The 12,886-nt window shown below is 38.1% G+C and overlaps 5 protein-coding genes across 5 annotated transcripts; 2 read left to right on the top strand and 3 right to left on the bottom strand.

The window, feature by feature from the left end:
- Window positions 1–89: 89 nt before the first annotated feature.
- On the top strand, window positions 90–2,612 carry EAE97_010548 (uncharacterized protein). Its single transcript, XM_038881063.1, has 4 exons — window positions 90–655; window positions 708–1,252; window positions 1,300–1,802; window positions 1,851–2,612. Exons 1-4 carry the CDS (start codon window positions 223–225, stop codon window positions 2,146–2,148), a joined length of 1,779 nt encoding a protein of 592 aa, XP_038728181.1. The 5' UTR covers window positions 90–222; the 3' UTR covers window positions 2,149–2,612.
- On the bottom strand, window positions 2,454–3,298 carry EAE97_010547 (uncharacterized protein; the record flags this gene model as incomplete). The annotated part of the gene is made up of 2 exons (XM_038881062.1): window positions 2,454–3,145; window positions 3,196–3,298. 2 exons carry the CDS (start codon window positions 3,296–3,298, stop codon window positions 2,454–2,456), a joined length of 795 nt encoding a protein of 264 aa, XP_038728180.1.
- A 942-nt stretch (window positions 3,299–4,240) lies between these two features.
- On the bottom strand, window positions 4,241–5,143 carry EAE97_010546 (uncharacterized protein; the record flags this gene model as incomplete). The annotated part of the gene is made up of 2 exons (XM_038881061.1): window positions 4,241–4,983; window positions 5,041–5,143. The coding sequence occupies 2 exons, from the start codon at window positions 5,141–5,143 to the stop codon at window positions 4,241–4,243; spliced, it is 846 nt and encodes a 281-aa protein (XP_038728179.1).
- Window positions 5,144–8,480: 3,337 nt separating this feature from the next.
- EAE97_010545 (uncharacterized protein) lies at window positions 8,481–8,927 on the top strand (the record flags this gene model as incomplete). The annotated part of the gene is made up of 1 exon (XM_038881060.1): window positions 8,481–8,927. The coding sequence occupies one exon, from the start codon at window positions 8,481–8,483 to the stop codon at window positions 8,925–8,927; it is 447 nt and encodes a 148-aa protein (XP_038728178.1).
- A 2,746-nt stretch (window positions 8,928–11,673) lies between these two features.
- EAE97_010544 (uncharacterized protein) lies at window positions 11,674–12,797 on the bottom strand (the record flags this gene model as incomplete). The annotated part of the gene is made up of 3 exons (XM_038881059.1): window positions 11,674–11,698; window positions 11,760–12,456; window positions 12,548–12,797. The coding sequence occupies 3 exons, from the start codon at window positions 12,795–12,797 to the stop codon at window positions 11,674–11,676; spliced, it is 972 nt and encodes a 323-aa protein (XP_038728177.1).
- Window positions 12,798–12,886: the final 89 nt, after the last annotated feature.

Raw genomic sequence — 12,886 nt, 5'->3', positions numbered from 1 at the left:
TTTTGAGGGCGCTTACGGAGTAGAGAATGAAACCCCACCCCTGAAATAGAAAAATAGAATCCTCATTTAACCTGTAACTTTATTTTTCCAGATTTGGGTGAAGACTGGCGCTTTTAATATTCTACACGTTCTTTACATTTCACTCTTTACTAACGTTGTGTTTCTTCAATTCCATTCCAAATTAAAATAATCTTTTGCGGAAGTGCAGTTCCACCAACAGTTATGGCCTTCAGATGGAAGGTATTGACCCTCATTGTTGCGATTTTTCTTCTCCTTCTTATCTACCACAAACCCGCCCTTAGACGCTATCAAGAATCATACGACAGGACTCAGTTGATAGTTCAGTCGGCTTCAGATGGAAAAGGAAACAAATTTAGATGGTCCGAGGTCAAACATAGCTTTCCTGTTACCGATTTTATACCTCTTCCAACGAACCCGGCAACGTCCATACCGAGAATCCAACATCGCTTTGGTAAAGAAACTCAAGCCGAAAAGTCAATCCGGCAAGCTAGGCTTGAGGCCGTCAAAGGCAATTTTACACACGCGTGGAATGGCTATACTAGCCATGCATGGTTGAAAGATGAGGTAATGCCTATGTCCGGTGGATCAATGGATCCTTTCGGGGGATGGGCCGCGAGCTTGGTCGATACTCTCGGTCAGTACACACCATCCAGGATTTTATGTCAGTATAATAATTCTTTTTCTAGATACCCTTTGGATCATGGGCATGTATTCGGAATTCAAAGTAGCCGTCGAGGCTATTCAAGAAATTGATTTCAGTACATGCGCTCTTGAGCAAATTAACGTCTTTGAAACTACTATTCGGTACTTGGGTGGTTTTCTCTCCGCTTATGAGTTAAGTGATGGAAAGTATCCAGTTTTACTCCAGAAAGCGACAGAAATGGGAGAGATGCTGTACAAATCTTTTGATACGCCCAATCATTTACCCATTCTTCGATGGTATTACCATGTCGCTGCCACTGGTGCTGCGCAGGAAGCCGAGGACAATGTTCTAGAATCTGAGATTGGTTCATTGACTCTAGAGTTCACACGTCTTGGCCAGATTACAGGTGATCCCCGATACTATGATGCTGTGCAGCGTATCATGAATATCTTCGACGACCAGCAACCTATTTCCAAATTACCTGGAATGTGGCCGGTGGTTGTGAACGCAAAAGACAAGAACTTTGTGGAATATGGAGGTTTCACTATTGGTGGCATGGCTGACTCGTTGTATGAATATTTGCCAAAGGTAAGTTTTCATCATCTTCGAAAAATCACAATGCTAATGTTCAAAAGCAACATCTGCTACTTGGTGGTACTACTCAGCAATATAGGAGGATGTATGAGTTTGCATTGATTGCAATGAAACGCAACATATTCTTCCGCCCGATGACGAAGAATGGTGAGGATGTTCGCTTGCCCGGTAACGTGGACAGTGATGGAAAGACATTGGTCACGGAACTCAAAACTGATGGAGAGGCACAACATCTGGGCTGCTTTGCAGGAGGAATGGTTGCCATTGGTGCAAAGATATTCGAAAATGATCAGGACCTAGAATTGGCAAGAAAGCTCACGGATGGATGTCTCTGGGCTTATGAAAATATGCCACTTGGGATCATGCCTGAAAAGATGCACACAGTTCCATGTGCGAACGAAGACTACTGCCCCTGGGACGAGCAGAAGTGGCTTGAAGGTATAGATAAAGACACTGAAGGCAACGAAACTGTACATGAAAAGATACAACAGCACCGACTGGTAGCAGGAGTCACCAAGTTTGATGACGGTCGCTATATTCTTAGGTAAGGCTCCTCATATTCTCATATTAATCACGTGGCTAACTTTTACAGGCCCGAGGCAATAGAGTCCGTTTTCATACTTTATCGTATTACTGGGGATCCTAAGTTGCGAGAACAAGCTTGGACAATGTTCAACAACATTATCAAACATACAATCACCGACATTGCACATGCTGCTCTTGACGATTGTACCGTTTCAGAGAATCCTCCCAAGGCCGATAGAATGGAATCGTTCTGGATGGCTGAAACGCTCAAATACTTTTATCTTATCTTTGCTGATCCAAATTTGATTAGCTTAGATGATTATGTCCTTAACACTGAGGCACATCCCTTAAAAAGGCCAAAATAGTGTTTGGGCCGAGTTACATTTGTTGCTATTAAACTTTTTTATCACTACATATTATCAGAATATCTTGTGATTTTCTGGGTCACGATTTCTTCAGAATTTCAAACTGGCTACTTGTCAATCTTTTTGCACTACCTTGATTGCTATCCTAATGATTGCATGATCACCTGCTACACTCGGGTTCCAGCCTCTCCTTGCTCGATGTCACCATGAATCTCAGACTCGATGCTGTAAATGAAGTATAAAACACTAAAAAGTTCTTTTAATAGGCTTTTACATTGTCCCCGTCTGAAATTACCAATTCCAAATTAGAAATCCAACATCTCTCTCCATTTACTAAAATGTATTAAAGACAAATTGGCAAGAACGAGGTCTTTCACCTCTACAGATGTACCAATTGCTAGGAACTCCTTCATGAAGAACTCGCGTAAGATATACTGCTTAGGAGTTGCATCATCCATCGAATCTAGTAGCCGATGAATTTCTTGTTTTATCTCCATCTCGTAGATGGCTCGGCCCTTATTGTGTGGGTACGGATACGTGAATACACCCTCCATGATTTCGGCCCAGCAATGGGAAAACAACTCATAGTTAAGATAATTATCCTTAAGATCTCTGTAATTTTTTTCATCATCGTAATATGGTCGGCGAAGAAACCGACCATAGTGTTCGTAACGAAATAAGAGCCCCAGTTCCATATCGTATCTCGCAGGCTTACATACGCGCGTCACTACTCTGTATATATAGTCTTTGGGTTTATATATTCTCAGCATTGGTGCGTACTTGATGAGTTTTGAATGGACTTTTTTGATCTTGTGAGCATCAAGATGATCAATATGAGGGGTAACACCGGTGTTACATAAACTGATTGGTCGCGGAAACACGTCTTTGAACATTGCATACATGCGAGGGCATGTGAATGCAATGAAAACGTCTGAGACATTGAGAGATCGCATGATTTTCAATAGAATCTCTACGGGCAACTTCTCCAGTGTTGAATCTATTCGTATATTGTTAGTTAGTGACCATCACTTACGCTCATCCACTCACCCGATTGTTTTGTAGCTCGTGATTTAGACGAAGAATGGAGTACATTCTTGATCTTTCTAAACTTCGAGCTAAAACGCTTTTCGCTCGATATTCGCGCGCCCATGATTTAATCACCAGTTGGTGTGAAGACTGACGGCAAACTGCAAGAATGGATTCGTGAATATCTCTTAGTATATCAAGATTTATATCTTAAGAATTCTCTCGATTGTTTATAAGGAATAAAACGATCGAAAATGGATTCTAATGTCAGATGATTGAAGAACGAATCTGTGAAAGTTTCGAAAGTTGACCCGTCAGTGCATGCACCCCTGATGAACTTAATCAGATCACGGAGTTGTGAGATTGCAAACTTCTTATATTTGAGTCGATGCGAAAGCGTTGAAGTACGAGATGTTGTTGCGAAGATTTCACTTGGAGTGGTTTTGATGGGTTCCGATTCTTATGGCTGAGATGATTTTGTATGAAGGAAGATCAAAGGGAAAGCAATAGAGTCCAGAGGTAACCTTTATGAGCAGATGTATTTATGTGTACGGCTCAATCGTATACATGATTCCCGAGTCAACTGTGAAAGTTATGTCTGGGAACCTACTACCGTATCCTCAGCTTATTCATTTAAGACTAGATTATTCTGTACCTTCATGGGGTGACCACAGTTACATTATAAGAGCCGTAGCGCGGATTTCTCATAAAAATTACTTTGAATGCAGGAGACCAAACTTCCAGTGGTGCAAGTTAAAGAGATATGATCTTGATTAATGTTTGGATCAATGAGATACATGTTCTTGAGCGGAGTCTTTTGTGAGTGGGATGGCATTTGGGTGAATTTAGACTATCTAGGAGGAAAGTTTTTGCATCAAAACGGATGCATCAACGAGACCTTGTCCTTGAATCCTAAAGAACTCTCGGATGAAGTAGTAGATCTCAGGATAAGATTATTTGCGGTCTTGGTAAAATACTAGGTTGAATTAATGATTATACTTGCTGTACCTAGGTATATTCATACGTCCTCGCCTGTCATATGAGTCCCAGCCTAACTAATATGCCATTAATCTGCTCGTAGTCTTTTCTGCTGTTGCCGCAACTGCTTTCTTCTCGCTTCAATAACTGATGAAACCTGTCCATACTCCTTATTGGCTACATTGATAGCTACTCTGACGATGTATATGAATATATGTTCTGGTTCTCTAATCTTGTACACATTCACAATTCTACCCATCTCAGCAATCCATGCTTTTCCACCCATATTAAGTGGAGAAGGATAGTTTGGAGGCTCATCATCTCCACGGAATTGTAGCCATCCTCTCTGAATGTGAACGTAGGCGCACCATGCCAGAAGCAACTGTCTTAGAGCATGACCTGAAGGATCGGCTTCTTCGCCATAAATATCACAGAGCAGAAACTTGCCAACATAGTATCCTGGTATGGCGCAGTACATCAAGAGGTCAGATGATCCGAGAGCTAGATCTCGAAAGTAGAAGTATTTTGGGATATCGCCACTTCCCATCCAGTCACCAAGTAGTTCATGAAGTCGGGCGGATGGTCGGAAGAGTGGGTGCTGAATGTCTTCTTTTGAGTCTTTATCCCATAGACGGTTTTCCAAAAGTAGGGCATCTGAGTGTGGGTACTGACGCTTGCACTCATCATATACTTTATGACAAGTAAGGCCAAATACTACGCCAAATGTTGGACCAAGATGCCCCATGACATTTGCAATGAGTTCGGCAGGTAAAACATCGACTATAGACTTCTTTTCGTGGTTTGAAATCTGCTGCGTAGATATGTCGATAGCTAGAGATAAGTTAGCATAGATTAATAAGGATTGGAAAACTGAGGAAAGAGACTTACCAGATATCTCAGAACTGAGCTTGGCATAATCTTCAAGTGAAGGTTCAGCGGAGCTGAGAAGTGCCATCGGTATCAAATTTTGATCTTTCTCTATCGGATGCATCATGGAAAGTTCCAATTCAAACTTGAGGGTGTTGATAAATTAGAGTTTTTCGTTGGTTCAGATTGTGAATTTTACAGGTTGATCAATGATGTGGATGTAGAGATTTGGATGAATGGTGTGAATTTTTTTCTATGGAGATGTGTTCGCATGCACTTTACAGGAAAATGAGCGTCGCAACACAGCTAGCCTTAGACTAAAATTTTAACCGTATAAAGTTGCGCTAGAAGAGCCGTAGAGTATTAGAATGCCGTACTTTACTAGTGCTCAGTGACGTAAAACTTTTGTTTAGCAACCTCACTTCACAAATCAACAGCATGGACAAGTCTATTGGAAGCCAATTTTCAAGTTGAACTTCTATATTATGGCTGGATATTGATGTAGAGTGTAAATGTCAAAGTTGCCTTATGGATGGGAGACCATACAACATTCATGGGATTCGAGTAGCCATGGAAAGGGTAGAGAAGAAGACTTACAGGATCTTCCCTCGTATGAAATATCTTCAAGTTGTCCATAGCTTATTTTGAGGTAAAGATCATCAGTTGGTAGATCGCCCAGAGCTTCCCGCCTAGGATATAACTAAGTTTCGATGCATGAGGAATCTTTTTATTTTTACAAGCTCTTCTAGAACCAAATCGTTTGGGCAATTCTAAGAAACTGAATTTTGTTCGAATACTAGAATGTCAGATGTTAATTTCATCAATTGAAGTTTTGAATAATTCTTAATTATAATATATAACCAATCATGATTTTGAATATAAAACTTTATGAATAAAGAAAATTCCACCTGTTAAATAGAGTTCAGTCTCTTAGTTTAGGATAAGAAGAAGGAATATTAATCTATGTTAGTTCAAGGCTAGCTTGAACTGAACGATTGTTATTATATAAATAAAAGAGATCCCCTAAGGATCTCTTTCCTCTATAGCTTTCTTATTCTAGTTATTTGACCTCTGTAATATAATCTAGTATGTGATCGTGATAATAGATCTAACAAGGATATATTTTATTACCTATTTATTATTGGTTATTAATCAGATTTAATTTTCTATTCGGACTAGTAAATTAATCTAATTCTCTTATAATCTATAAAATCAGGGATTAATCACTTTACTACTAATTCATAAAAGCATGAAGTGTTTTGAATGATCCCGGAACAGTAGTTGTAAGAGTTGAGGCCCCGGCTTATCGCACATTTAAGCGAGATTAGGGTAGCCACCTAATTTCGCATACCTTATTTCAAAAATTCAATTATTATTCTAAAATTCATTATTTTCAATTCAAATTCAAAATAGATATTGAATATAATCACAAAAATAATAATCATAAAGTTTATTAAAATTAATATATTCCTTAATATTCTAGAATTATTCAGATTAGAATTAATAAAAAATCCTAGGAATAGATTATTTCAAATTTAAATATATTATAACTTATTATAAAAAATATAATTAAATCTAATTTAATTAAAATAATTTAAAAAGAAAAGATTTATTAAAAGTTTATAATAACTATTAAAAAGATTTATCGAATTATAAGAATAATTATTAAAAATTAAAGCAAAAAAAGAATAATTTTTAAATAAATTAAAAATATATTTAATATTAAAGTTTTAATATATATAATTCAAAAGAAATTATATCAATATAGATATAGAAAATATATAATATATTCTAAATTCTGTATCTCAAGAATATAAGTAAAAAAGAGACTAGATTTTATATATAAATATTATTAATAAAGAACTAATAATAATATTATTATTAAACTAAAAGGAAGAAATTGAAGATTAATTATATAGTTAAATAAAAGTACTTTTGAATTAGGAAAAGTGGGTAGAATATAGATTATTAGATAAGTTGATAAAAAGAAATGCATTGGTTATATTAAATTAGTATATTGATTAGAAAGAGTATTAGTAATGATATGAGGTATAATTGACTGGAATTATAAATCTCTATTGATCTTTTTAGAAAAACTTAAAAGTAATAAAGGTATTATCTTCAAAGTATATATATAATAAGTTTTTGAATTTATTATATTTTTATTATTTGATCAGCTAAAATTTGAATATATATTTATAGAGGATGGTTTTAAAATGTATTTTAGATATACTTATAAAGCTCGATTAGAGTATAATATATAAAACTTTGATTGACTACTCTTCTCTTCGAATCTTAATTTAATTAAAAAAGTATAATAATAAATGAAAAGGGAATTAAAAAAGCTATTATTTATACCTACTTTTATAAAAAAATTAAAATATAAATTACAAGCTTTTTGAAATAAGATGAATTCTTTAGATTTCAAACTATATATTAAGAAATTAACTTACAAAATTAAAGATATAATTAAAATATAAGAATGAGTTATTATTTATTAAAATAATATTCAAGTTTTATAAGATTATATTATATAATTGATTTATTATTAAATTTTAAAAAATTAGATCGAAAAATGAGTGGTGTGCGATAAACCGGGGCCTCAACTCTTACTATAAGCCCTGTAAAGTGGTCGCTCCTTGGCATACAATATATATATATATATATTGGGATAAATTTCTGACTATCGAACATGCCATATTATCTTCCAGATATCACCATATACAGATTGTACAGAAATCTTTCTCATTATACCTCTCGCTTATAATCGCGTACAGTTTCGTAACCCCTTATATCTTCAAACACTGCCTGCCAATAAGCACAATTCTGAGTCAGAGTAAACCAAACGATCCTTCTCCTCTATTTCGAATTACCATTTTCGATCAAATCCTAAGAGCTTAAAATTTAATCGATCAATAACGGCTATTTGAAATATCCCTCTCTTGTATTCAATTCACCAAACTTTCCGAATGGACATTAATAACATGAAGAGAAATGTGGAAATAAGAGTGCCGACAATGAGGACAATACAGGGAACACTACCATGAACAAAAAGAAGGAGATATCTCGAATTGTCTCTCGAAGTGAGCATTTCCAATATGATAGATGCAAGAAATAACTCTTTCAGAAGCTAGCTTTCATCTGATAGATCTCCCCTTGACTCCCCTTGGATATCATCAACCTCATTACAGATTGCCTACCACCAGGCTCAACTGTTCTCCTTGGACTTACCTGTCATAGATTATATTCCCTATTTTCTAGACAAATCCTCGAGACTTCATTGGAAGCCCTAATTTGGAGTCTACCCACAGACTTCAAGAAATCTGATGCAACCCCCGAATTGGATGTTGAATTCCAACTCCACTATTTGTTGAAAGATTGGAGTGGATTAGCTGGGCACAAATACTTCAACACGGCTGATCTATATAGACTACAACACCTTTTTTCACTAGCAAGAAAAGATGAATTGGATGGACGATGACATCTTTTCGGTAATACGCGCTGCAGTGAGCATTATGACCATGGTAAAAGGTATAAAACGTCTCGAAGAAGAAATTGAATTTGGCGCTCTAACAAAGAGACAAAGAAAGATTCGAAACTCGATGAAATTAGCAGGTGGACTTTTGCTCAAATGTACTCAATCTGGTGGAAGGAAGGATCATCTTTGGTACCATTCATCAGAGGATGAACGACTCGAAATCTCGGATTTGATGCAATTGTGGGCTCCTCATGTGGATTCACTGAAATGTGAGTTTAATCTGCACAGACGATTGAGTTGGTCACAATATATGACGACTACTTATGCTGAATGGAGGGGATTGGTAGGCTTTCGATCGAGGATCTTTGGATGGCCTGTTGTCTACAACGGTACTAATCCAAGAAACCTTGTTGGAGGTCTTCTGGAATGAAGCTTTTCGTTGTATGTCATAGAAGAACTACCTCTTTCGTTCATGCTTTCCACTCATTACAAAGCCGTTTTTCTCTCCTATAGTTCCCAAGTCATCACGCCTACCTACTTAGATTAGGCGAAAACAACTATGATTCGAAATGAATCTCATCCCATGATTCCCTCATCTTCATGAAATATCGCATTTGCCAAAATACATCACCGTGACCTGTCCCTTTCTCGTGATTCTAGGAGGTCTTCCTTGAGTTCCAATTGATGCTTCTAAATATCTGAGCGGTGCAAATATGGCAATTATCTTTTTTACGAACTCTAAAATGAATTGTGTCTATTCGAGCAACTCTGATGGCGCATTTGTGAATTCTTCATCGTGAGTGCGAGTTCTTTCAGTGCCCCCCCCCCGAAAACTATCAAAGCTTTCCTTTGATTCCAAATCACTGTCTGCTCTATTGACCCGTTACAACCAATATCAAGGTACCTCATGCCAGCCAAAGTATACACAAATGCACAAATTGACATCCAACAATGAGCAGTCTCGAGTCCTCTCTCTACATCTAGAAAAACTCTCTCGACAAGTACTTTCTTTTCAGTGTCACATTTTGAAATTGAGATCTAGATGCGAGTTTGCCTATCCTAGTCTATATATGACAGCATGCATACGCTATGCTATATGCGCTTCAAATCTTACTTTGCGATCTCAAACCATTTACCCAGCTGAATCTTGAGAGCCTTCCAACATACACAAGCTCTTTTCATATACCATTACTTCCTTCCCCCTGTCACGCTCCCACCGACCACGAGACAAGAACAAACCCGATATTCAAAAGTCCACCATCTCAATTCTAAGTGATCATTTTCTCTCTATTCGATATGTATCAAAAGAAAGTCCACAACCGAAACTGATAAGACGATCCATATGACGAGCTTCCGAAAAGTTCATCTCACCTAGCTATGTAATCGCGGGGGCTGGCTTTAGATTTTGGGTCATGCGAGTAGAGTAGTCCGCCATTGAGCAATTTATTCATATAATATGTTATCGAAATTTAAGTGCGGATTGATGTATAAAACAGACTTAGGTAGACTGTTTGTATGATACCTACCTAGGTAGGTAGTTATTTATTCATTTATTTATAGTCATTGACTAATCGATTAATAGTAAATACTAACATCTCATCTCATCTCATCTCATCTCATCTAATCCACTCCCATCCCATCCCAGCCCTCCTTTACCAACCCAGGTCCAGGTAACCTTAAGCGACAAAACAGATGGAAATTGAGTAACTATCTTTTCAAAAAACTTCTTCAATAGATTAAAAATTCCTTCCAAATGAAATACCTATTGAAATCTAAAGAAAGCAAACGAAAATTCGAGTCTTTTTTATATTGATATTAGCTGAATGCTTTTATTATTTATTAAAATTCAGTCAAAGATTGATCACTTCCCGTAGAGCCCTCGAGCCCTCCCCTTCTTTTCCTTCCACAGAAAATCCCCCACTTCCACTTCCACTCCAAATCCCAAATCACCACCAATCACCAATCAGCACCCTCCCCACACCTCTAAAATATATATTTCCAAAACCCCCTCAGAACTCCATCAAACAACACACACCCAAGCGGCTTTAGCTCACTTGGGAGAGCGCCAGACTGAAGTCCACTTCTGTTTCGTAACCGTTAGGTTAATCTGGAGGCACTGTGTTCGATCCACAGAAGCCGCATTCTGCGAGTTGGGGTTCACCCTGACTTTATTTCTTTTTTCTTTTTTGGGGGGGGGGGGGTTTGTTTAGAGAGAGGCAGGCAGGCAGGGCTCTAGGTGAAGAAAGGGAGATTTCTTTTTTTTTGCGGAGGGATGGGGATGGAGTTCTTTCGGGGGCTCGGGGTTGTGGATGGATGGGTAGATGGGTGGGTGGGTGAGTGGGTACGTGTAGTTTAGTGGGAATTACTACCTACTTACTACCTACAACTTTCAAGCTGTGTGCGAAGCTGTGAAGCTGTGAAGCTGTGAAGCTGTGAAGAAATGTAAATAAATAAATAAACAAAGAAAGATAGGGTTCTCATTTCTCACAAGAAGTGGAGATAGGTATGAGGCTCGAGATGGGGTTAAGTACCTACCTACCTACCTATCTAGCTAGTTAGAGCTCACCTTACCTTGCGATATCTACTCGTAGAAGATGGGAAGTAAGTAGGTAGGTACTCTGTAGAACGATGAATGAATAGAATGGAAGGGGAGGAGAAGAGGAGGTGTTACTAGGTTCTTATTTATCTATTTGTATTGCTTTTGTATTTTGTATTTTGTGGGATATATAATGGTATATATATGATATAGTATATATATATAGTCTTGAAAGCAGCATAGATAGTATAAGTATATTTTTATAAAAGCATATATACTTCTACTTTTACTTGCACTTCCATTTCCATGTCTATATCAGACAGAATGGATATCTACTCTACTCTACTCTACCCTGCCCTGCCCTACTCATGATAGATTGATGGTATTCTCGAGAAAGCAAAAAAACAAAAACAAAAAAACATAACTGTGCCATTCATTTATTTCATGAGGCTTTATTCATTAAAAAGTATATCTCATCTCATCTCATCTCATCTATTACAACGACCACAACAACAACCACAACAACAACCACAATAACAACAACGATAATAATAATAATAATACAGATAATTGATTGCTTCATCTCATATTTATGCATTCAGCATCGCGTAAGGTCATGTATATCGATTGAAGAACCATTCTACGCCGCTATCAAGACCCAAAGTCTTTGATTTATGTTAGTATGATTCATGCATGAGAGAAGAGGAAAGGAGGGGAAGAACTTACAAAAAGAAAATCATCAAAACACCAAACATCTTAGCAACCAACCAGCGATTACCAGATACCCTCGACCAATATTTCAATAATTCTCTTTGAGCCCCTTCAACATTATCCACCACATCTTCTGTATTCGCATCGATTCTCTGAATCATTTCGCTCTGTTCCGAAACCATCGTAGCCAATTGTCCAAAAATACCTCCGAGTTCATTAATCGTCCGCTCAATTGCTTCGATTGCTTCTCCTCTCTGATGAATGTATTCATTTTGCGGTTGCGCCTCTTCCATCATCAACAGCTGTTGATCACCCACGGGATTTAAGCTTAACAAATCCTGACCCGGGCCTGGACTTCCTCTCGTGGGCGTACTATACAGAGGGCTCGCCGATTGGGAAATATTGGGCTGAACATGGGAGGACACTGACGAAACGAAATTCTCGGTGCGGGAGCGCGAGGCTTGGATATTCTTGGTGCGGACCTCGAGGACATCTTTGAAGTTGGCGGATACGTCGGTGAGTTTTCCTTGGAGCATGAAAACGACATTTTTGTTATGCTCGCCTTCTTGATCAGCTTTGGGATGTTGTGCGCGCGTGAGGCTTTGAAGACTGGAGATTTGTTGGTTGAGCGAGGAGAGATCTTGTTTGATGATGAAGGTGAGTTCGTTGATTTCGACAGGTCGGTCGTCGAAGAGGGTTTTGCGTTTTGCCACTATTTCGTAGATTAGTATACGTACAATTCTCTGCTTCTTATTGTCTATGCATCCTCCCCGACTTAAAATAATAGAACGGTCCAATCTTACATTCCGCCAACTTCTGTAACTTCTCCATGGTTCCCGTTATCCCTCTCCCAATCTCGGCCGCTTTCCTCGCAAATTCAGATCGCCGCGGTTTGCCATGTGCATTCGCATCGCCATTTGCAGCGGCCTTTTGGGAATCGGATAGGAGGGATTGTCTCTGGGCTCCGACTTTCGAGGAGGCTTGTCTCTTTTGTACTTGTGTTAAGACGGATCGGAACTCGTTTGTTCGATCTTGTATGGATGCGACGGCCATCGCGATGGATTGTGTGGATAGATATATCTGTTCTGATTTTCGCAATGGTTTTGGGTGGTTATCCAGATTTATTGGTGGGTTAAGTGCAG

This window comes from Botrytis byssoidea, assembly GCF_014898295.1.
Source record: "Botrytis byssoidea strain MUCL 94 chromosome Unknown BBYS_028, whole genome shotgun sequence".
Taxonomy (NCBI): Eukaryota; Fungi; Ascomycota; class Leotiomycetes; order Helotiales; family Sclerotiniaceae; genus Botrytis; species Botrytis byssoidea.
The sequence above is the reverse complement of the archived record's forward strand: the minus strand, read 5'-3'. Positions and strand labels throughout refer to the sequence as shown.